The sequence below is a fragment of the Cnephaeus nilssonii genome (genome assembly GCF_951640355.1).
Source record: "Cnephaeus nilssonii genome assembly, chromosome: 18".
Lineage (NCBI taxonomy): Eukaryota > Metazoa > Chordata > Mammalia > Chiroptera > Vespertilionidae > Cnephaeus > Cnephaeus nilssonii.
In genome coordinates, this window is record NC_137089.1 from 488637 (window position 1) to 512079 (window position 23443).

The 23443-nt window shown below is 69.6% G+C and overlaps 1 protein-coding gene across 2 annotated transcripts; it reads left to right on the top strand.

Annotated features, from left to right (window-relative positions):
* The first annotated feature begins 9245 nt into the window (after positions 1-9245).
* Positions 9246-22677, top strand: EPPK1 (epiplakin 1). Of its 2 annotated transcripts, none has more exons than XM_079796192.1 (2): positions 9246-9743; positions 13366-22677. In XM_079796192.1, exons 1-2 carry the CDS (start codon positions 9461-9463, stop codon positions 22140-22142), a joined length of 9060 nt encoding a protein of 3019 aa, XP_079652318.1. In that variant the 5' UTR covers positions 9246-9460; the 3' UTR covers positions 22143-22677. The 2 variants fall into 2 exon arrangements, with proteins under 2 accessions (XP_079652318.1, XP_079652319.1); XM_079796193.1 differs by having other exon boundaries at positions 9721-9763.
* The last annotated feature ends 766 nt before the right edge of the window (positions 22678-23443 follow it).

Consider the following 23443-nt stretch of genomic DNA (forward strand, 5'->3'; position numbering starts at 1 on the left):
AAGGGCCGGAGGATTCGCACGGCGTGAGGGAAGGCTGACCGCGGACAGGCAGGCGCCGGGCAGGGGGGCTGTGCTGACAGACGAGCAGGCAGCGGAGGCGGATGGGACCTGGCGTGTGTTTCCATCGGCCTTTAAGTGAACGGGCAAAGGCGATTCCGCGGCAGGAAGGCCCTCGCTCCCAGGAGCGACGCTGGAAGCACCGAACAGCGTGACTCTGAGCCCCACGCCGCAGAGCAAGGCCACGGGGCTCTGGCCCGGCGGCTCCGGCGGTCAGAGCGTCGTCCCCATACCCCACGCCTGCGGGGTCGAGCCCCAGCCAGAGCCGGTGAGCGCTGGGGTAGGTGGAGCGGCAGACGGATGTTTCTCTCTCTAAAGTCAATGCGTAATGTTTGAGAGGAAAGGAAAAGAAGAACTCGGCGTGATTATAGTTGTCATCTGAAACTCGAAAAACATCTCAAAGGAAACACGAGAGAAATCTTCACGATTTTAGGTTAGGCAAAGACTCCCTAACACAACACCAAACGCCTGGTCCACACAAGAGAATGTTGCTAAACTAGGCTTCACCCCCGTTAAGAACTCATGCTCTTCAAAAGACACCGAGAGGATTAAACTCCAAAAAAGCACGCCACCAACTGGGGAAGGATACTTGCAAATCACATAACGAGTAAAAGAAAAAGCGTATATCCAGAATCCTATATAATCCTATCTAATAAAGAGGGAATGTGCTAACTGACCATCACTCCGTCACAAAGATGGCTGCCCCACAGCTGAGGCCAAGTTCCCATCAGGAGCCTTAACGAGCCATCAGCAGGGACCTGAGGCTACGCCCTCCCCCGCCCCCGGGGGGCTTGACAGGGGACCTCAAAGTGTGCTTCCCCTCCTGGTGCTGGGCTGGGGGACCTCAGGCCGGGCCCCCCCCCCCGTCCTGGCACCGGGCCAGGGGACCTGAGGCTATGCCCCCTGCCCAGCGGGGCTTGATAAGGGTGGGACTGGCCGGGTCTGGATCTAGCCCAATGGGGAGGGCCGGCCAGGTCTGGGTCTCACGCGATTTTGAGGTGCATGTGGGTGGGCGGGGACTTGACTCTGGGTCCCGTGGTGTGCCCCAGACTCTGACAGGAGGAAGGTTTTCATATACATTTTACTAATTTTCTTTCATCTCTGACACTTCTCTTATAGAGAAAGGGCAAATAGCAATATTAAATTATTTCCTCTATTTAATCCCCTTTTAATGTGCACGAATTTTGTTATACAAATAACACTCAATAACAGAAAACAACTCGGTGTAGAATGGGGGGAGTTCTGAACAGACACTTCACAGTGGAGACCTGTGGCTGAGCCCATGGGAAGATGCTCAGACCCATGAGTCAGCAGGGAACACGAATCAAAACCACCCTGGGCCCGGCCTACGAACCAGGAGGTCAGGGTTCGATTCCCCATCAGGGCACATGCCCAGGTTGCAGGCTTGATCCCCAGTTGGGGGGCATGCAGGAGGCAGCCGATCCAGGATTCTCTCTCATCATGGATGTTTCTCTCTCTCTCCCTCTCCCTTCCTCTCTGACATCAATACAAACATATTTTAAAATATTACTTTTGAAAACCCACAAGGAGAGAGCACGCACACCCGCTGGGGAGCCTTCACTTCAGAAGGACGTGGGCAGCCGCCCAGGAGAGCCGTCCGGCCCTCGGCGTTTCTCCAGCAGGAGGCGCAGCAGGCGTCCATCAGCCACCGGCTCCTCGGCGGCGGCGGCATCGTGTTCCAGCGTTGGCGGTAACAGATCGTGAGATAGTCGTGCAGGGGGGGCGAGAGGGAAGGACAGAGAGAAACACGCAGCGGAACCAGCTGAGCGACGAGAAAGAATGAGCTCCTGGCGCTCGCAGAGCGTGATGGGGGAGGGGGCGTGGAGGCTCCCAGATTAAAAAAAGAAAAGAAAAAGCATGTACTGTGCGACCCCGTTTACGTAAAGTTCTGGCCGAAAGCAGACCCAGGGCTGCCTGGGGAGACGAGGAGCGGCGGGGAGCTTGGGGGTCGTTGGCATGGTTTCCGGGTGTAAACATACGTCGATGCTCATGTAGAAGCAGCCCCAGCGTTTCCACAAACGGGCTCCGTTCTGGGAGAGTCTCCCCGTGGGCGCCCGGCACGTGGCCAGGTCCTGGACGGGAGGTCACGCTGGAAGGACCCGTGTGCGGGTCCCAGGCCGGGTGCGCAGAGCCAGCGTGAACGGGAACAGGTGACGCCAGGACGTCGGACGAGAGCGGCCTGGGAGGCGGGGGCGCGGCCTGAGTCACGGCCGTCACGCCCTCGTGTTTCAGGAGGAGGACGAGGAGCTGTAAGGGTTGTTACTTTCTAACCCTCACCGAGGACAGCCCTCCATTGGCCTTTTAGAGAGAGGGGGAGGGAGAGGGGAGACAGAGAGCTGCACCTCGATGAGGTGCCTCCTGCACGCGCCCGACCAGGGCCCGGGCCGGAGAGGAGCCTGCAACCCACCCAGGTGTGTGCCCTTGACCGGAATCGGACCCGGGACCCTTGGGTCGGCAGGCCGACGCTCTACCCACTGAGCCACAGGGACGGAGCGTTTGACCGGCTCTGGCGTGTTAAGTGCTTGTGTGGACAGAGCAGCCATGAGAGGCAGGGAGACACTGTGTCTGTGGGGGGCGGGGGGGAGGGGTCCTGGCAGGGGAGCAGAGCCGGCGGAACAAAGGCGGCGTTCAGGGATCGGCGGGAGGCGGCCGGGCGGGCGGCGGCCTTTCCAGGGCGTCTTGTTGTTGTTCTTGTTGTTAATCCTCGTTGGAGGATTTCCCGCTGATTCTTAGGGAGCGGGGAAGGGAGAGGGGGAGACAGAGGGAACATCGATGTGAGAGAAACAGGTCGATGGGCTGCCTCCTGCACGCGCCCCGACCAGGGCCCAGGCCCGGAGGAGCCTGCAACCCACCCAGGTGCGTGCCCTTGACCGGAATCGAACCCGGGACCCTTGGGTCCGCAGGCCGACGCTCTACCCACTGAGCCACACTGGCCAGGGCTTTATTACAATATGTTAGGATGATGGCTTCGCCCGCCCATGAAGGTGGCAAAGGTCGGCGTTTTTAGGGAGTTCCCAGCAGAGGGCAGCACCGCGTCTTGTTCCAAGGAAACCCGCGTTCGCCCAGCTTTGCCTGGCACTGGCAGAGCGTGAGTGGAGGCACCCAGATTTAAAAAAAAAAAAAAAAAGCATGTACTGTTCAACCCCATTTACGTAAAATTCTGACCGAAAGCAGATCCAGGGCTGCCTGGGGTGTGGGAGGCGCTCCGGGGAGATGGGGGGGGTGGTGATGGGGGGGGTGGTGACGGGGGGGGGTGACGGGGGGGGTGACGGGGGGGGGCCGGTGGAAAACCCACGAACAGTGGCCGTTAAACAACAGACCCCGGCGTCACCCACGGTCCAGGGACGGAGAAAAAACTTTGATGAGTGAAAGCGAACGCGGCCGCTGGGGCCTGGAAGGCGGTGCTCGGTGCTCGGTGCTCGGTGCTCGGTGCTCGGTGCTCCGCACGGCCTGTCGCCCGGAGAAGCAGGCGAGGCAGCCGCCCCACGCCGGCCGGGCGCCGGGAGAAGGGGCCGAGGGCAGAAACAGAAACAAGGAAACAGCAGAAAAGGTCACTGAACCCGCAGCCGCTCTTTGGGAAAATGAACGAGTGGAAAACCCTTCGGCCGCCGGTGGCTCCCAGCGGCCCCGCCCCTTCCCGGGCAGCTGCCCAGCTCTTTCCTCGAGTCCCCCCCCCCCCCCCGCCAGGCTGCGTGCAGGGGGGGGCGGCTTCATCCCGGCTCAGGGACTTCCGCGAGGCCGCCCGCCCGCCGCGCCCAGTCCCGGTGTGGGGGGTCCCCTCCCGCGGCTGCGTAAGGATGGGCCGCCGGCGGCGGGGTGCTCGGCTTCTCGGGTTCAGCCTCTCAGATCCGACCTGGTGCGCCCCCTGACCCCCCCCCCCGTCCCCCCATCCCTCGGTGAGGTCACACAGGTGTCCTACAGGGACCCAGTGGCTCAGGCCCAGCCAGTGACCTCATCTAACTTGATTACATCACCCGCAAAAACTCCGTTTCCAAACAAGTCCAGGTTCACGTGTGCGGCTAGGATTTCAGCACAGCGTGTCGGGGAGGGGCCACCGTCCCCCCTCGCAGGGAGAGCCAGGGCTTCTAGAACCCGAGGAGGGAGGCAGGTGGGTCCTTCTCCCGCTGTGATGGTGTTTCTCGGCTGGGCCCTGGGCCCCTCTAACCCGAGAATGAGTCCGAACAGGAAATATATGAGAGAGAGAGAGAGGGGAGAGAGAGAGAGAGAGAGAGAGAGAGAGAGAGAGAGAGAGGAGAGAGAAATAGGCAGCATGCCCCACGTGCTGGATCGACCCGTTCCTGAAGGCGGCTCATCACTGGGCTGCTCCGGGTGAGAGCTGACCGGCCCGTTCCTGCCTGAGCACCTCCTGTGGAGCTCTCTCACTATCAGCGCAGCCGTGAGACGCGGGCGCAAGGAGTGGGCTTGGCTCCCTGTGGCCGGGAGGCCCAGCAGGCGGGGGGGCAGGCGGCCTCGCCCGCTCCGGGAAGACGGCGCTGGAGGTGGCCTCCCTCCCGGCCTGGCCTGTGTTTCAGGTGGCTCCACGCTGGGCCTGGGAGGGCCGGGCGGACGGACGGACGGACGGACGGTCGAGGAGGCGCTGACGCTGCTTGTGGCCCTGGAGTGTCGGGCGCAAACGGACCCGTGTCCTCGGGTCTCAAGGGTGTTGGGTTGGCAATGAGGCCGCGCCAGGCCAGATCCCGGGCGCGGGCCACGGGCCACCCAGGCCACTCGCGGGGCTTTCCAGGGTCTGAGGGACAAACACGGGCCTTCTCTTCCTCCTGGTTCTGCCGGAGCCGCCGGCACAGCCGCCGGGCACAGCGCCACACCCACCGCCGGACCTCTCAGCTGCTGTGTGTTCCGAGCCAACAGGCTCTCTCTCTTTTTTAATATATTTGTATTGATGTCCGAGAGGAAGGGAGAAGGGGAGGGGGAGGGGGAGGGAGAGGGGAGGGGGAGGGGGAGTGGAGGGAAGGGGAGGGGGAGGGGAGGGGAGGGGAGGGAGACAGAAACATCGATGATGAAAGAGAATCACTGACCGGCTGCCTCCTGCGCGCCCCCCACTGGGGATGGAGCCTGAAACCCAGGCACGTGGGGCCTCCTGGCTCACAGGCCGATGCTCGGCCCCTGAGCCCCGCCGGCCAGGCCAGTGTCTCTCCTTGTTAAGAGCCACAGGTTCTGGTGACTGACAGACGTTGAGGATCTGGTGGACCTGCCTCACGGCACCTGGTTTAGGGGTGCAGGTTCCTGGGGTCTCAGGTCCCCCAAACCCTCTGGGCTTCCCGGTCGCACTGGTTCTTACCTCTCACTCTGGCTGCGTCTTCTGCCCATAAATCTCTTGTCAGGAGAACCTCCTCACCTCCATGCGCCCCCCCCCCCCCCCCCCGCTCCCCGACCCTCCCGCCAGTCTATAAGGTGACAAGTCTCTGCCTGAGCCAGCCCCCCCGGCCCCCCAGCCCCTTCTACCATGGCTGGGAGCCCCCCCCCCCCCCCCCCGCTCAGGCATGAGGGCAGCTGTGCCCTGGCCTCCTCAGCCCAGGCCTGGGGCCGGCAGGTCCCGCCGGGCTCCCTCCTGACCCTCCTGGGCCCTCGGCTTTCTCCCCCGCAGGCTCCCCCACCCAAACCGTGGCTCTGCTCCGGCTCCAGGCCACGGCGGCTGCCGCCAGAGCCAGCTGGTCCACCCCGGCCCCAGCCCGCCCGACCACCGCCACCCAGGCCCCACTTGGGCCATTGCCACCGTCAGACATGCCGCAGCGTGCTCACCGGGGCCGGGCGGGCACTGCCGTGGGGCTCGGCGGGACGGTTTGGGCTTCACCCACACTCAGCCTGGTTCTGACGGCATCCTCCCCGGCTTAGCGCTGCCACGCACGCCGAGAGTGCGGGCAGGGCCAGGCCGGAGCCCGGGGGGGTGGGGTGGGAGAGGAGCCAGGGGAGGGGGGGCACTAGGTCATGTGGCCTAGGAAAGAGAGGCCCAGGGGCCCCAGCTGATGTGCAAGGAGAGGACTCGGAGAAGGGAGAGCCCAGCGGGACAGACAGACCCGTGCAAAGGGCCTGTGGCAGCGGGAGGACGAGCCCGGGAGTTCAGTGCACAGAGGGTGGGCTCAGCACCCGGCTTCCCCTGCGAATGAGCCGGGGCAGGGCCTCTGCCGTCGCCTCTCCGTCCCGATGGGCCGGTGAGTGGCTGCGATTCCGGCACCCCCCGCCCGTGGCAGGAGGGCCCGTGCCGCCTCAGGTCCCGCCGGCGGGTGCTCCTGCTCTCCCTGCCCGTGAGCCTGGGACCTGGCCCAGTGGGGGGCCGGAGGCGGCCCCCAGTCTGCCCGGGCCCCCAGGGCCCCTGGGCCCTGCTCTCAGTCACGGCCCGGCCCGCCCTGCACAGGCTTGAACAGAACCTGGGTCCAGCCTGGTCTTGGGTGGGAGCGGAAACCCGTGGACTGGGTGTCGGGAGCCAGGGACACCTACGCCCTCCTGAGCAGGAGTGGGGAGCCCGGGAGGAGAGCTCAGAGGCCAGCACACGCACGCGGGCAGGTGGGTGGGCACGAGGCGGGCCGCGTGCGGGCGGGCGGGCAGGCCTGCGCTGGAATGCGCCCCTCCCAGCCTGTGGAGGGCCCACCAGCTCGGTGCTGGCTGGGCTGAGGGGGGTGGGAATGTGGTGGGAAGGGCAGGGTGGGCCCTGCTGAAGTGCCAGCCCCTCCCACAGCCGCCGCCCACCAGCTACGCAGTCGGCCGCCTGCCCCGGCCTGCCCACCCCACCCAGCATTTTCCGATGGGGCGTTCCCTAGGCAACAGCATCACAACCGGGACAGGCGAGCCTGGGCAGGGGCGGCCGCGTGGTCACGGGGGAGGCGGGGGCAGAGTCTCTCAGGCACGAGGGGCCCGTGCAGGCCTCCAGCTCCCCAGAGGCAGGGCACCCATCCCCGCAGGGCACCCCTCTCTGACAGGGCACCCCTCTCTGACAGGGCACCCCTCTCTGACAGGGTACCCTCTCCCCACAGGGCACCCCTCCCTGCAGGGCACCCCTCCCCACAGGGCACCCCTCCCCGCAGGGCACCCCTCCCCGCAGGGCACCCCTCTCTGACAGGGCACCCCTCCCTGCAGGGCACCCCTCCCCACAGGGCACCCCTCCCCGCAGGGCACCCCTCCCCGCAGGGCACCCCTCTCTGACAGGGCACCCCCTCCCTGCAGGGCACCCCTCCCTGCAGGGCACCCCTCTCTGACAGGGCACCCCTCTCTGACAGGGCACCCCTCCCTGCAGGGCACCCCCTTCCCCACAGGGCACCCCCTCCCCACAGGGCACCCCTCTCTGACAGGGCACCCTCTCCCCGCAGGGCACCCCCTTTCTGACAGGGCACCCCTCTCTGACAGGGCACCCTCCCTGCAGGGCACGCCTCTCTGACAGGGCACCCCTCACCGCAGGGCACCCCTCCTCAGCAGGTAATCCCTCCCCACAGGGCACCCCCTCTCTGACAGGGCACCCATCCCTGCAGGGCACCCCCTCCCCGCAGGGCACCCCCTCCCCGCAGGGCACCCCCTCTCTGACAGGGCACCCCCTCCCCACAGGGCACCCCTCCCCGCAGGGCACCCCCTCTCTGACAGGGCACCCCCTCCCCACAGGGCACCCCTCCCCGCAGGGCAGGCTCCCGGAGGGTCTGGGGCCCAGCCTGGCTAGTCTACTGGGCGCAGCGTCCACTCCTTGCTGAACACCTCGCTGCGTGGAGCCCACAGGGGGTGAAGGAACGAAGGAATGAAAGGTCCCTGGATGCCGATTGCCACGAAAACACGTTAGAAACCGTGACCCTGGAGGACGGAGCCCGTGCCTGCGGCCGCCCCGTGTCCAGCGTCCAGCCCAGTGGCCTGGGAGCAGGGGCTCCGGCTGGAGGAGGGGAGGGTGGGGCCCAGTGTGCAGGCAGGTCAGGGTGCCGGGAAGCCTGGGTGGGGTGTCGGGGCGCCCAGGGTGGGGTGGCTGAGGAGGGAGAGGCCAGTGAGGCCCCGTGGAGGTGGGGGTGCAGCCTGGGTCTCGGGGTGTGGCTGAGGAAGGGTCACAGGAGGAGGTGGGCAGCCCCCGCCTCAGGCAGCCACGGGGGCTCCCCAATGTGTGTGCTGCCTCCCATGCCCTCCGACCCCAGGTCCCCAACTGGGCAGGCTGGGCTCCCCGACCCCGCAGCAGGGGGGGGGGCTGGACGGGCCTGGACGGGCCTGGTGGGAGGGGGTGCCCTGCAGGGAGGGTGCCCTGTGGGGAGGGGGTGCCCTGTGGGGAGGGGTGTGCCCTGCAGGGAGGGTGCCCTGTAGGGAGGGTGCCCTGCAGGGAGGGGGTGCCCTGTGGGGAGGGGTGCCCTGCAGGGAGGGTGCCCTGCCTCTGGGAGCCGGCCCCCCTCCGTGTGTGGAGACAGAAACATCAGTGATGAGGGAATCACCGGTCGGCTGCCTCCTGCACCCTCCTTACTGGGATCAGCCTGCAACCGGGCCTGTGCCCTGACTGGGAATCGAACCCTGACCTCCTGGTTCCTAGGTCGACACTGGACACTGAGCCACGGGCCGGGCTGCAATGACCATGTTCCCACCGAGGGGCAGGGGGTTAGGACTTCAACATATGGATTTGGGGGCCCAGGCCAACCCATAATAGGGGGTGACCCTGCCGGCCTTCCTCAGCCCAACCTGAGAGCCCGCTCCTGCCGAGAGCTGTGGTGCCGCCGGGCAGAGCTGTGGCCGCGCTGATGGCCAGCCTGTCCGTCCCCCTCGCTCCTGGAGGCTCCTGTGAGGACGGGTTCCGAGGGAGCGGTGGGGCGTCAGCCCTGCGCTGGGAGGAGGGACGGGGAGGCACCGCCCTCCGGGCCTGCTGGGCCCTGGCAGCCGGCCCCTGTCCGTGTGTCCGTTCGCATCTCTGGGCAGCGAAGGGGAGGACCAGTCGTGGGCCCCCACAGACGGCCGAGGCGCACCCCCAGGCCCCGGCCTCCACCCCCAGCCTCCACCCCAGCCTCCAGCAGCCCCTGCCCAGGAAGGTGGGCGCTGGGACGGGCCTGAGCGGGGCAGGGACTCTGGGCAAACCGGGTCGCCTCTGAGCCCCAGGTCCAGGGGCCGGGCCCTCCCCTCCCAGACAGAAGGAGCCTGCGGGCGCAGAGACCCCAGCTCGTCCAGGTCAAGGCCACGGAGGGGCTCACGGGGGGGGGGGGGGCAGGAGGGGGCCCTGAGGCCACCCTGGCTCAGCCCAGACGGGGTACCGGCAGCGCGGGGAGCGGACCGGGCACCGGCCTCCAGCCCCGCGCGGGCAATGAAGTTGCGATTTGGAGCGCAAAGCCCGGCGCCCCGCGGCTCGCACGTCCCGCACAGACTCAGTTCCCGGCGCGTGAAAGGCACCGCCTCCCGCCCCCGCCGCCCTCATTCCTGAGCGATGAGTGGGCGGGTCGGACGGCCGGGGGGACCCTGCTCCACGGGGGTCCCTCTCCGCCTTGGGGCGCTCACAGACGGCCGCCACAGGTCGCGCGTGGGGCGTCGCTTCGGCCCCGCGGGATCCCCAGGACCTGCCGCCCCACCTGGCTTCGGGGCGCCCCACCCGGCACCGCCCTCAGAGGGGCGGGGCCACCGCGGGGAGGAGCCGAGCGGGTTTAAATCCGTGCGCGCTGGGCGCCGCCGGGAGCGAGCGAGCAGACGTCCCGGACGGTTCTTGAGCGCAGGTGGGGCGTCCGGGGCGCAGGTGGGGCGTCCGGGGCGCAGGTGGGGCGTCCGGGGCGCAGGTGGGACGTGCAGGCGGGAAGCTCCAGCGAAACCGAAACAAGCGCGCGGCGAGCGGAGCGCGCAGGTTGGGGAGGGGGCGCGGCGGGTCTGGGCTGCTGCCACCCGGGCACCTGAGCTCCGCCGACGCGGGTCCGGGCAGGCGGGCGCCCCGCCCCTCTGGTGGGCCAGGGTCCTGGCGGTGGCCCCAGCCCGGGTGTGGGTGGGGACCTGAGGTTCCCGTGGGGCCCGGAGACCGGCTCTGGGGGTCCCAGGACGGTGCGCCTCTCGGCCGCCCCGTAGGACGGGCGGTGGGGCGGGGGGCGCGTTTGGACAGGAGCCGCCAGGGCACCCGGGGCAGCATTCAGGCGGCGTGGCTCCCGGCTGGGGCGCTGGGTGCTGGGGCGCTGGGTGCTGCGGCGCTGGGTGCTGCCCGCCGTCCAGGGGGCGCAGGGACTCCTGGGCGCGGTCACCACGGGACCCGGAGAGGCAGGCGCGGAGGGAGGGGTCGCTGGTCCGGGCCCCACGCTCCAGGCCCTGCTGCCCCGCCCACCGCCCATCAGGCCGAGAGTCTGCGGGGCTATTGATCCCCGTCCATCAGCGCCGGGGCGGGGCTTCCGGGCAAAGGTTGTGGTTTCCCGTTTCCGTTCTGGTCTGGCGGCAGGTGGACGGTCAGGAGGCTGCCGGCCCCAGGAATTCACCTGCGCCTCCTCCGGAACCGCCCCCCTGGCCGCCCGGGCCCCTCCCTTCTCAGATTCCCTTTGCCTTTATTATTTATTTATTTTAATGGAGGAGGGGCTCTGCTCGCCCCCTCTTCCCGCCCCCACCAGCCCCTGCCCCACCGCCTACAGCCACCCCCCTGGGACCCTGGGCCCCCTCACAGGCCCGGGTCCGTCTCTCCCAAACCCTAGACCCCTCCGTCCTGGGGCCGCCCCAAGGTCCCCACCACAGACTCCAGGCACCTGCTCCCGGGCCCCCAGAAGGAGGCCCAGTCCAGCCCCAGCCCCCACCTCCCGCTGCCTGTGCCCCTCGGGCACCCAGCCCGCCTCCTCGCCGCAGCACAGCCGTCAGGGGTCTGCGCTGGCTGCCGTGCCCGCCTGGCTGCCCTCCCCCTTCCTGGGAGAGAGGTGCCCTCCTCCTCCTGACCCTTGTCCCTGCCAGCCTCCGGGACAGGTGCTCTGTGCCAGCCTGTTACCTGGCGCTCCTGCCGAGAGGGCGGGGCTGGGGGCCAGCCTGCAGGCGCGCCTGAGAGAGGAGCCTGCGGCCCGGGCACATGCCCGCCTCCACCCCTCCGGCCCTTCTCCAGGGAGCAGAGACCCGGACTCCCCCCAGCGGCCTTTCCCCGGTCTGGCCTCGGCACAGACTGCGTGCCAAACCCAGAGGGGGCGGAGGCTGCCGTCCACCTGTCTGCATGGCCTGCGGCTCCCTGTGCAGACCCACCGCCCCGAGGGCAGAGCCGGCCGGAGCAGAGCTGACCGGAGAGCAGCGGGGGGCTCAGGCCCGGGACGGGAAGGGAAAGCGGGTGGGCAGAGACCAGCTGGCCCGTGAGACAGTCTCGCGCACCCCGAGAGGGAGGCCCGTGCGGCGCCCCGTCCACCACGGTCTGCAGACCCCATCCCCGCGGCCTCTTGGAGAGAGAGGAGGGGAGAGGGAGAGAGAGAGGAGGGGAGAGGGAGAGAGAGAGGAGGGGAGAGGGAGAGAGAGGGGAAGGGAAAGAAACATCAGTGATGAGAGAGAACCGTGGATCGGCTGCCTCCTGCACGCCCCCCACTGGGGACTGAGCCCACAACCCGGGCATGTGCCCTGACCGGGGACTGGAACCCTGACCTCCTGGGTCATAGGTCGACGCTCACCCACCCCGGCCGGGCTGTGCTGGTCGTTTTGCTGCCAGAACCAGGTGGGGAGGAGCCAGGCGTCCGCCCCCCAGGTCTGTGCCAAGGCCCCACCTCCTCCTGCCGTCAGCGGGCCGCCCCGTCTCCTGTGCCCCCCCAGCCCTGGCCTCTGTGGAGGTGCCAGCCTGCATGGCCCCCGAGAGAGGAAGCCTGTGGCCGCTCCTCCCTCCAGAACGCGGCCCCACAGAGGCCTCGGCCCCGCCCGGTGCTCCCTCGCTGACCCCTCCTCCGGGCAGGAGGCCAAGGGCATGGGCACGAGAGGGGCCAGGGACGCGGGGCACCCCTTGAGCAGCCAGCACCTCCGAGGGGCCAGCACCTCCGAGGGGGCCAGCAGTGGGGACACCACAGGGTTCGAGCTGCTGGGAGGCTGCCGGGCGTGGATGTCGGGGGCTGAGCAGCCTCTAGGCGCTCTGAGTTCACGGGGAAGTGGAGACGAGCAGAAACCTGCCCCACAGACGAGGGTCCCCGCGCCCTATGACCTGGAGGTCAGGGGCCACCGGACCCCAAATAGGTTTGTCCGATGTGGCAGCCGGAGTCCGAGGTCCCGTCAGCCAAGGCTGTGGCGTGGGGGGCGAGGGGCAGACCTGGGCCTGAGCTTCTCCCCAGACTCGAAGGGGGGAGTTTGGGGAGCCGGCGGAGAGGCGAGGACAGGTGTGGGCGGGTGATCGGAGCGCAGGAGGGAGGGCGTGGACCGGGATGGGGACGGTGGGGAGGGGAGGGGGACCGAGGGTGTGGTTCTGGGAAGCGGAGAGGGGACGATTCACAGGCGAGAGGGCGGGCGCCGCCTCCCTGGCTGCGGCTGTCGCAACGGTTGCCACAGCCCGGGTGGCTCAGGACCTCAGCAGCACCTTCCCACCCGGCCTGGCTGCTCTGGAAACGGGTGCTTCGGGAATGTGGTGGGCCCGCCCATCTGCCTCCAGTGAGGGCGGGCGTGTCCCCGAGTGTCTTCCCAAGGACAGCGGGCGGGCGGATCCGGCAGCCCTGCCCCCGGGTGACCTGTCTCAATTGCACCTTCAGAGGCCCCGGGGGCCAGAGGCCAGAACTGAGCAATGGTTTGGGGGACCCAGTCTAACCCAGCACGGAAGAGACAGGCCAGACCTGTCCCCGCCGCTCAGGGTCATGCACGCGGCTCTTGGCTGAGGGGACAGTGGGGGGCACGGGAGTGGGGGCTGGGCTTGGAGTCAGCTGACCAGGACCCACCGGCTGGAGACTGCCTGGCCCTGCCCACAGCCCGCATGGCCAGACCCCCAGGTGTGCCCCGGTGTGGGCACAGAGAAGCCACACCGAAGGGGCGGGGGCGGAGTAGGACACAGAGCCAGGCTGGGAGAGGGCCTGGGGGGTCACAGGGTGGGGTCAGAGGGTGGAGGAGGGGAATGTGGGGTGTGGGGCCGTGGCCAGCAGGAAGCTGGAGGGAGGGCGTGAGTTTGTAGGTCACTGGGGAGGGACAAGCTGGAGCTGGAGCCCGTGAACACTGGGTGGTGAGGCCCGAGGCAGGCACACGGGGCCCAGCCCCTCCGGACGTGGAGGGGGGGGCGGGTGCTGGGCTGCATGGAGGCCTGAGCGTGGCCCGGGGATGGAGGGACCCACCTGGGTGCTGACCCTGCCCCTGGAGGGCACCCAGAATCTGGGATTGGCCCCCGACTGCCCACCTGGGCCGTCCAGGGCCCCTCACGGACCCCTCCACCCTCCGCAGGCAGCAGACACAGCGGATCCCGGAGAGCGAGTCCCCCACCGCCAGCCGGCACCATGAACGGCGACGCTTCTCCTGACGTCCCGGCCGCCCGCGGCACCGAGCCGGCCACGGTCCCCGAGACCACTAAGGCCGTGCCGGAGGCCAGCTCTCCGCCCGGGCCCCAGGCCGGGAGCGTGGCCGGGGTGCTGGTGGAGGCCTCTGGCCGGGCCCTGAGCCTCTACGCGGCGATGAAGCAGGGCCTGCTGCCCGCCGGGCTCGGGCTGGCTCTGCTGGAGGCCCAGGCCGCCACCGGGGGCCTCGTGGACCCTGCGCAGGGCCAGCCGCTGCCCGTGTCTGCGGCCCTGCAGCGGGGCCTGGTGGGCCTGGAGCTGCGCGAGAAGCTGCTGGCCGCCGAGCGGGCGGTCACCGGCTACGCTGACCCCTACGGGGGCGAGAAGCTGCCCCTCTTCCAGGCCATCGGGAAGGAGGTCGTACCCCGGGCCCTGGGGTGGGACTGGCTGGAGGCCCAGCTGGCCACGGGCGGCTTGGTGGACCCCACCCGGGGGGTGCGGGTGGCCCCGGAGCTGGCCTGTCAGCAGGGCCTCCTGGACCGGGAGACGCAGCGCGGCCTGGCGGAGCGCGCCCCGGGCTTCCTGGACCCCAACACGCTGGAGCGGCTGAGCTACCGCGAGCTGCTGGGCAGGTGCGTGCCGGCCCCCGGCACGGGGCTGGCCCTGCTGCCGCTCAAGACCACCTTCCGCACGCTGAGTGGGGCGGCCAGCGCGGCCGAGCTGCTGGAGGCGGGCGTCCTGGACGAGGAGACGGCCCGGGGCCTGCGGGAGGGCCGGCTGGCAGTGCCCGATGTGAGCGCGCGCCCCCAGGTGCAGCGCTACCTGCAGGGCACGGGGGCCGTGGCGGGGGCCGTCCTGCTGCCCGCCGGCCGCAAGAAGAGCTTCTTCCAGGCCGCGGCCGAGCACCTGCTCCCGATGGGCGCCGCGCTCCCGCTGCTCGAGGCCCAGGCCGCCACGGGCACGCTGGTGGACCCGGCCAGCGGCCAGCGGCTGAGCGTGGACGAGGCGGTCCGGGCGGGCCTGGTGGGCCCCGAGCTGCACGCGCAGCTCCTGGAGGCCGAGCGGGCGGTGGTGGGGTTCCCCGACCCCTTCAGCGGCGCCCGCCTCCCCCTCTTCCAGGCCATGAAGAAGGGGCTGGTGGACGAGGCCCTGGCGCTGCGGCTGCTGGACGCGCAGCTGGCGACGGGCGGGCTGGTGTGTCCGGCCCGCAGGCTGCGGCTGCCCCTGGAGGCCGCCCTGCGCTTCGCCTGCCTGGACGGGGAGACACAGGGGCAGCTCTCGCGGGCCGCGGGCTTCTCGGACCCCGGCACGCGGGAGAGCCTCAGCTATGGGCAGCTGCTGGCCCGCTGCGTCACCGACCCCGAGACTGGGCTGGCCTTCCTGCCCCTCCCCGGGGAGGCCCTGGGGGAGGAGCCCCGGGGACTCCCGTTCATTGAGCACAGCACCCGGCAGGCCCTGAGCGCGGCCACCACCACCGTCTCCGCCGGCAAGTTCCAGGGCCGGCCCGTGTCGCTGTGGGAGCTGCTCTTCGCCGAGGCCGTGCCCGCGGGGCAGAGGGCCGCGCTGGCCCAGCAGCACCGGGCGGGGGCCCTGTCCACGGAGGAGCTGGCCGCGGTGCTGAGGGCCACCCTGGAGCAGGCCGCGGCCGCTGCCAAGACCACCTTCTCGGGGCTGCGGGTCCCCGTGACCCCAGGGGAGCTGCTGAAGGCGGAGATCATCGGCCCAGAGGTGTACGAGCAGCTGGCACGCGGGCAGACCACGGCCCAGCAGGTGGGCAGCCTGGACTCGGTGCAGCGCTACCTGCAGGGCACGGGCTGCATCGCCGGCCTGCTGCTGCCCGGCTCCCAGGAGCGGCTCAGCATCGACGAGGCGCAGAGGAAGGGGCTGCTCAGGCCCGGCACGGCCCTCATCCTGCTGGAGGCGCAGGCCGCCACCGGCTTCATCATCGACCCCAAGGAGAACAAGAGGTACTCCGTGCAGGAGGCGCTGAGGGCCGGCGTCATCGGGCCCAGTGTGTTCGCCAAGCTGCTGTCGGCCGAGCGAGCGGTCACCGGCTACACCGACCCCTACACCGGGGAGCCGATCTCCCTCTTCCAGGCCATGCAGAAGGAGCTGATCGTCCGGGACCACGGCATCCGCCTGCTGGAGGCCCAGATCGCCACGGGCGGCATCATCGACCCCGTGCACAGCCACCGCGTGCCCGTGGAGGTGGCCTACAAGAACGGCTACTTCGACGAGGAGATGAGCCTGGTCCTGGCCGACCCGAGCGACGACACCAAGGGCTTCTTCGACCCCAACACGCACGAGAACCTCACCTACATGCAGCTGCTGGAGCGCTGCGTGGAGGACCCCGAGACCGGCCTGTTCCTGCTGCCGCTCAGCAGTGCCCAGCCCCCGCTGGTGGACGCGGCCACCCGGCGGGCCTTCCAGAACCTGCTGCTGCCGGGGAAGTACGGGCGGTTCCGGGGGCGGCGGGTGTCGGCCTGGGAGCTGCTCAACTCCGAGTGCTTCAGCGAGGCGCGGCGGCGGCAGCTCCTGCTCAGCTTCCGGCGGCGTGAGGTCTCCCTGGAGCAGGTGGCCCAGCGGCTGCAGAGGGAGGCGGCCAGGTGTGCGGACGTCACGCTGCCCGCCCTGCGGGGCCGCGCCACCGCCTACCAGCTCCTGGAGGCCCAGATCATCGACCAGGAGCTCCTGGACCGGCTGCTGGCGGGGACGCTCAGCCCCGAGGCCCTGCTCAGCATGGACGGCGTCCGCGCGTCCCTGCGCGGCTCGGGCGCCGTGGGCGGGGTGCTGCTGCCGGCCTCCAACCGGAAGCTCAGCCTCTACCAGGCCATGAAGCAGCAGCTGCTGCGGCCCGGCGTGGCCCTGGCCCTGCTGGAGGCCCAGGCGGCCACCGGAGCCCTGACCGACCCCGAGAGCCCGGAGGCCCTGTCGGTGGAGGAGGCCGTGCGCAGGGAGCTGGTGGGGCCGGAGCTGTACGCCCGGCTGCGGCGGGCTGAGGGCGCCCTGACCGGCTTCCGAGACCCCTTTTCCGGGGAGCGGGTGTCCCTGTTCCAGGCCATGAAGAAGGGCCTCGTCCGGGAGGAGCAGGCCGCCCGCCTCCTGGAGGCCCAGCTGGCCACGGGAGGGGTCGTCGACCCCACGGGCCACTTCCACCTCCCCCCGCCCGTGGCCGCCGAGCGTGGCTGCATCGACCGGGAGACGGAGGCGGCCTTGTCCAGCTCCCCGGAGACCTTCCCCGCGCCCGACGGCCGGGGCCGCACCAGCTACGCCCGGCTCCTGGCGCAGTGTCGGAAGGACGAGGCGTCCGGCCTCTACCTGCTGCCCCTGCAGGAAGGTGCGCCCGCCGGGCCCTCCGACCAGCAGCTGCGGGAGACCCTGCAGGCCATGCCGGGCGCGGAGGACGGCGCGTCGCTCTGGGAGCTGCTGGCCTCCTGCCACTTCACGGAGGAGCAGCGGCGGGGCTTCCTGGAGGACGTGCAGGCGGGCAGGACCACGGTGCAGCAGCTGCAGGCGGCCGTGCGGGACTGGGTGCAGTCCGCCACGCTCCTGGCGCGGGCCCGCGTCACCCTGCCCGGCCCTCGGGGCGAGGTCCCCGCGGTCTGGCTGCTGGACGCGGGCATCATCACTCAGGAGACCCTGGCGGCGCTGACCCAGGGCACGCGGTCGCCCGCCGAGGTGGCCGAGGAGCCCGCGGTGAAGGCCTGCCTGTGGGGCACCGGCGGCGTGGCCGGCGTGCTGCTGCAGCCCTCGGGGACCACAGCCAGCATCGCCCAGGCCATGCAGGACGGCCTGCTGCCCCCCGGCCTGGGGCGGAGCCTGCTGGAGGCCCAGGCCGCGTGCGGCTCCCTGGTGGACCCTCTGACCAACCAGAGGCTGTCCGTGGAAGCCGCGGTCAAGGCCGGGCTGGTGAGCGGGGCGCTGAGCGAGCAGCTCCGGCAGGCGGAGCGGGCCGTGGCCGGCTACACGGACCCCTTCTCCGGGAGCCCCCTCTCGCTCTGGCAGGCCATGGAGAAGGGGCTCGTGCCCCGGCGGGAGGGCCTGCCCCTCCTGCAGGCCCAGCTGGCCACGGGGGGCGCCGTGGACCCCGCCCACGGGGTGCACCTGCCCCCGGCGGCAGCCTGCCGGCTGGGCCTCCTGGACGAGCGTACGCTCCAGGCGCTGACCGGGCCGGACGAGGACAGCAAGTTCTTCTACGACCCCGGCAGGCGGGACCGGGTGACCTACCAGCAGCTGAGGGAGCGCTGTGTCCTGGACGCGGACACCGGCCTGTGGCTGCTGCCCCTCCCCCAGGACATGGCCCTGGAGGTGGACCACCACACGGCCGTGGCGCTGAGGGCCATGAAGGTGCCCGTCGCGGCCGGGAGGTTCAAGGGACTCACCGTTTCGCTCTGGGACCTGCTGCACTCGGAGTACGTGGGCGCCGAGAAGCGGCGGGAGCTGGCGGCGCTGTGCCAGTCGGGGCGCGCCACGGCCCTGCGGCAGGTGGTGCAGGCCCTCACTGCCCTGGTCGAGGCCGCGGAGACCCGGCCCGCGCAGGCCGTCTTCCGGGGGCTGCGCAAGCAGGTGTCGGCCAGCGACCTGTTCCGGTCCCAAGTGATCGACAGGAAGACCCTGGACGAGCTGAGCCAGGGCACGAGGACGGCGCAGGAGGTGGCCGCCATGGACAGCGTGAAGACGTTCCTGGAGGGGGGCAACTTCATCGCCGGGGTCCTGGTCCAGGCCACCCAGGAGCGGATGAGCATCTCGGACGCGCTGGGCCGGGGCCTCCTGCGGCCGGGCACGGCCCTGGTGCTGCTGGAGGCCCAGGCGGCCACCGGCTTCCTCATCGACCCCACGGAGAACCGGAGGCTGACGGTGGAAGAGGCCTTCGGGGCGGGGATGTTCGGCAAGGAAACCTACCAGAAGCTGCTGTCGGCCGAGCGGGCGGTCACCGGCTACACCGACCCCTACACCGGGGAGCAGATCTCCCTCTTCCAGGCCATGCAGAAGGAGCTGATCGTCCGGGACCACGGCATCCGCCTGCTGGAGGCCCAGATCGCCACGGGCGGCATCATCGACCCCGTGCACAGCCACCGCGTGCCCGTGGAGGTGGCCTACCAGCGCGGCTACTTCGACGAGGAGATGAGCCGCGTGCTGGCCGACCCGAGCGACGACACCAAGGGCTTCTTCGACCCCAACACGCACGAGAACCTCACGTACCTGCAGCTGCTGGAGCGCTGCGTGGAGGACCCCGAGACCGGCCTGTTCCTGCTGCAGATCGTCAAGAAAGGGGAGGCGTACGCATACGTGGACGAGGCCACCAGGCAGGCTCTGCGGGCGCAGACCGTGACCATGCGGGTCGGCAGGTTCGCCGGGCGGAGCGTCTCCCTCTGGGACCTGCTGTCGTCCCAGTACTTCTCGGAGGCGCGGCGGCGGGAGCTGGCCCAGCAGTGGCGCGCCGGGGCCCTGAACCTGCAGCAGCTGCTGGGCGTCGTCACGGCCGTCGTGGAGGAGACCGAGGAGCAGCACCAGGCGGTCAGGGTGGCCGGGATCGGCGGGGAGGTGACGGCCGCGGAGCTGTTCAACGCCGGCGTCATCGACAAAAAGACGCTGGACTCGCGGCCGGGGGCCCAGGCCCTCCTGGCGCTGCCGCACGTGAAGGTCGCCCTGGAGGGCAGCGGCTGCATCGCCGGGGTGACCGACCCCTCCACGCAGGAGGTGCTGAGCCTCTACGAGGCCAGCGCGCGGGGCCTCGTCCCCACGGGGTTCGCGGCCCAGCTGCTGGAGGCGCAGGCGGCCACGGGTTTCCTGCTGGACCCGCGCGGCCGCCGGAGGCTCTCGGTGGACGAGGCCGTGGCCGCCGGCCTGGTGGGCGAGGAGCTACGGGAAAGGCTGCTGGACGCTGAGAAGGCCGCCAAAGGCTACGCCGACCCCGACACGAGGGACACGGTCCCGCTGTCCCAGGCCGTGGACAGGAAGCTGGTCAAGCGGGAGGAGGCGCTCCGGCTGCTGGAAGTGCAGGTGGCCACGGGCGGGGTCATCGACCCGCGGCACCACCTCCGGCTCCCGCTGGCCACGGCCTACGAGCGCGGCTGCCTGCGCCGAGACACCTACGCCCTCGTGTCCGACCAGAAGCACATGAACAAGAGGTTCGTGGACCCCAACACCCACGAGAAGGTGACGTACCAGGAGCTTCAGGGGCGGAGCCGCCAGGAAGAGGGGGCGGGCTGGGCTCTGTTCCCCGTGATCCGCGACGGGAAGGACGCCGCGTACATCGACGAGGCCACGAGAAGGGCCCTGGAGGGCGAGCGGGTGGACGTCCCGGTGGGCAGGTACCGGGGACAGCGGCCGTCCGTGTGGGAGCTGCTGAACTCCGAGTACGTCACGGAGGAGGAGAAGCTGGAGCTGGTGGGAAATTACAAACGCGACACGGCGAAGGCGCTGGGCAAGGTGGTACAGACCATCTCCGCGATGATCGACGAGAAGGAGAAGAGCGCGAGGCAGCTGTGGTTCCGGGGCATCAGGAGGCACATCACGGCCAACGAGCTCTTCCAGGCGTCCATCATCACCCAGGAGACCCTGCAGCAGCTGGAGGCGGGACGCAGCACCGTGGAGGACGTGGGACGGGACGCCGGCGTGAGGCGCTACCTGGAGGGCACGAGCTGCATCGCGGGGGTGCTGGTGCCCGCCAGGGACGAGCCCGGGCGGCGGGAGAAGATGAGCGTCTACCAGGCCATGTGGAAGGGCCACCTGCGGCCGGGCACGGCCCTGGTGCTGCTGGAGGCCCAGGCGGCCACCGGCTTCCTCATCGACCCCGTGCGCAACCAGCGGCTGTCCGTGGACGAGGCCGTGGCCGCGGGCCTGGTGGGCGGCGAGATCCGGGACAAGCTGCTGTCGGCCGAGCGGGCCGTCACCGGCTACACCGACCCCTACACCGGGGAGCCGATCTCCCTCTTCCAGGCCATGCAGAAGGAGCTGATCGTCCGGGACCACGGCATCCGCCTGCTGGAGGCCCAGATCGCCACGGGCGGCATCATCGACCCCGTGCACAGCCACCGCGTGCCCGTGGAGGTGGCCTACCAGAACGGCTACTTCGACGAGGAGATGAGCCGCGTGCTGGCCGACCCGAGTGACGACACCAAGGGCTTCTTCGACCCCAACACGCACGAGAACCTCACCTACATGCAGCTGCTGCGTCGCTGCGTGATGGACCCCGAGACGGGGCTCTACATGCTGCAGCTGGCCGGCCAGGGCTCCGTCGTGCGTCAGCTCAGCGAGGAGCTGCGCCGCGCCCTGCACGACGTCCGCGTGACGCTGCCCCCGGGCGCGGGCGGCACCCAGGGCCGGGACGTCGCCGTCTGGGAGCTGCTCTTCTACCGGGAGGTGTCCGAGAGCCTGCGGCAGGACCTGCTGGTCAGGTACCGGGCGGGCACACTGACCGCGCAGGAGCTGGGCGCCTCGCTCACCGCGCTGCTGGCCGGGGCCCGGGACGGGGGCCCGCACGCGGCTCAGTCCGACCCTCGGCGGGCCCTGAGCGCGGCCACCATGGAGGTGAAGGTGGGCCGCCTGCGGGGGCCGGCCGTGCCCGTGTGGGACGTGCTGGAGTCGGACTACGTGAGCGCCGTCAGCAGGGAGCAGCTGCTGGCCCAGTTCCGCTCGGGGAGGCTGGGCCTGCCCGCGCTGACCCGCCGGCTGACCACCATCATCGAGGAGGCCGAGGGGCCCCCGGGCCCTGAGCACCTGCAGCCCGACCCCCAGCCCGACCCCCAGGCCTCCAGGCGCCTTCAGGAGCAGGCTCTGCGTGCGGCCACCATGGAGGTGCATGCGGGGCGGTTCCGCGGGCAGCCGGTGTCCGTGTGGGACGTCCTCGCCTCCTCCTACCTGAGCCAGGCCCGCCGGGAGGAGCTGCTGGCCCAGCACGCGGCCGGCACCCTGGCCCTGCCGGGCCTCGTGGCCATCCTCACCCAGGTCGTCACGGAGACGGAGGAGCGGCTCAGCAAGCTGTCCTTCCCGGGCCTGAGGCGCCAGGTGACCGCGTCCCAGCTGGGCGTGTCCCGGGTCCTGGACCCCGAGACCCTGCAGGGCCTGGCCCAGGGCACCAGGAGCCCCCAGGAGGTGATGCAGATGGACTCGGTCAAGCGCTACCTGGAGGGCACGAGCTGCATCGCGGGGGTGCTGGTGCCCGCCAGGGACGAGCCCGGGCGGCGGGAGAAGATGAGCGTCTACCAGGCCATGTGGAAGGGCCACCTGCGGCCGGGCACGGCCCTGGTGCTGCTGGAGGCCCAGGCGGCCACCGGCTTCCTCATCGACCCCGTGCGCAACCAGCGGCTGTCCGTGGACGAGGCCGTGGCCGCGGGCCTGGTGGGCGGCGAGATCCGGGACAAGCTGCTGTCGGCCGAGCGGGCCGTCACCGGCTACACCGACCCCTACACCGGGGAGCCGATCTCCCTCTTCCAGGCCATGCAGAAGGAGCTGATCGTCCGGGACCACGGCATCCGCCTGCTGGAGGCCCAGATCGCCACGGGCGGGATCATCGACCCCGTGCACAGCCACCGCGTGCCCGTGGAGGTGGCCTACCAGCGCGGCTACTTCGACGAGGAGATGAGCCGCGTGCTGGCCGACCCGAGCGACGACACCAAGGGCTTCTTCGACCCCAACACGCACGAGAACCTCACCTACATGCAGCTGCTGCAGAAGGCTACTCTGGACCCTGAAACCGGCCTGTTGTTTCTTTCTCTGTCTTGAGAGTGAATGGACTCTATGTGGTGGAATGTTAACTCTCAAAAATATCCTACTCTGTTTTTCAAGATTTTAAAATATTCTTTAATGAGGTTTCACTTAGTTGGTTTTTTTTAATGAATATATATTTTATTTAATAGAGAGAGGAGAGGGATAGTGAGATAGAAACATGGATGAGAGAGAAGCATCGGTCGGCTGCCTCCAGCGAGCCCCCTACGTGGGATGGAGGGGCACCCCTGGACCCAGGAGCCACATGGCTGGGTAGCGCCGTGTTAAACCCTTCTGGTGACATTGTTTACTTCCCGTGGGCCTCCGGTGTCTGTTTTTCCTTCGCTCGGAGAGAGGCCTGGCCACGTTCACCCGGCGAACCCGGTGTTCTCCCTGGTGGTTCTGTTTTTATTTCTCGGAATATTGGCAGGTGGCCACCCCATGGGCTCCGCTGGGAACAAAGGACTCTTTTCTTCTTCCTGGATCCTCAGCCTGCCGCCCCGAGGTGTTGGCATCACTTTGTGTTTTCTGAGGTTTATTAAAAGCATTTCTTTCCATTAATGAAGGCAGTGTGCCTTTTGTGTGCTAATTCATCCCCCATCGGTTCCTCTGTTTCGCTACCTCACTCATTACTCCCACTTTGCGGTCCACCTGCAGGGCCGTCGCCCCCTCCCCCTCCAGGGAGTGCGCGAGGAATGAATGCCCAGGTCCCGGGTCTTCCCCCAGACCCGAGGGGAGCAAGGCGGGCGAGCAGGCTGCCCCAGACCCCCCCACTCTGGGGCCACCCTAGGGGGAAGCCCAGACACCACCGGGCTCCGGGCTGTTTGTGACAGGAGTGCAGTGGGCAAGGGGAGAACGCGAGGCTCTAAGGGCTGGGCTCGGTCGGTCCCAGGACCCCTAGCCCGGCCCGCCCGGCCCGCTGGCTGCAGCGCCCAGGGAAGCCGGGAGGGACGCGGCTGCGCCCCGCCTCCTCCAGAGAGGCCTGGGGGCGGGGCCTAGAGGGGGCGTGTCCGGGGCGGGGCCGTAGGCGCGGGTGGGTGTGGCCTAGGCAGGGGCGGGCCTGAGCAGTAAGGCGGCGCGAGGGGCTGGGCATTAGCCACGATGGGCGGGGCTGGACTTTATAGGGGCGGGGCTTGCTGCCCGGCGGGATCGCGGGGCGGGGCTTAGCCCGCGGCGGACCGGGAGGGGGTGGGGCGGGGCTTAAGGGTGGGCGTCAGGCCGGGACGGGGACCGCGGGGAAGGGCCGTAAACGCAGGTCGGTGAGGCCTACGCCGGGGCGGGCCGTGGTGGGACGGACCTAAGACGGGGCGGGGCTTTAC

What these genes read in the sequence shown, in the direction of transcription:
- EPPK1 (XM_079796192.1), top strand. Translation starts at nt 9,461, where the DNA reads ATGAGTGGGCGGGTCGGACGGCCGGGGGGACCCTGCTCCACGGGGGTC. An exon ending in CGGACGGTTCTTGAGCGCAG is followed by an intron (nt 9,744 to 13,365) that starts GTGGGGCGTCCG and finishes CACCCTCCGCAG; the next exon opens with GCAGCAGACACAGCGGATCC.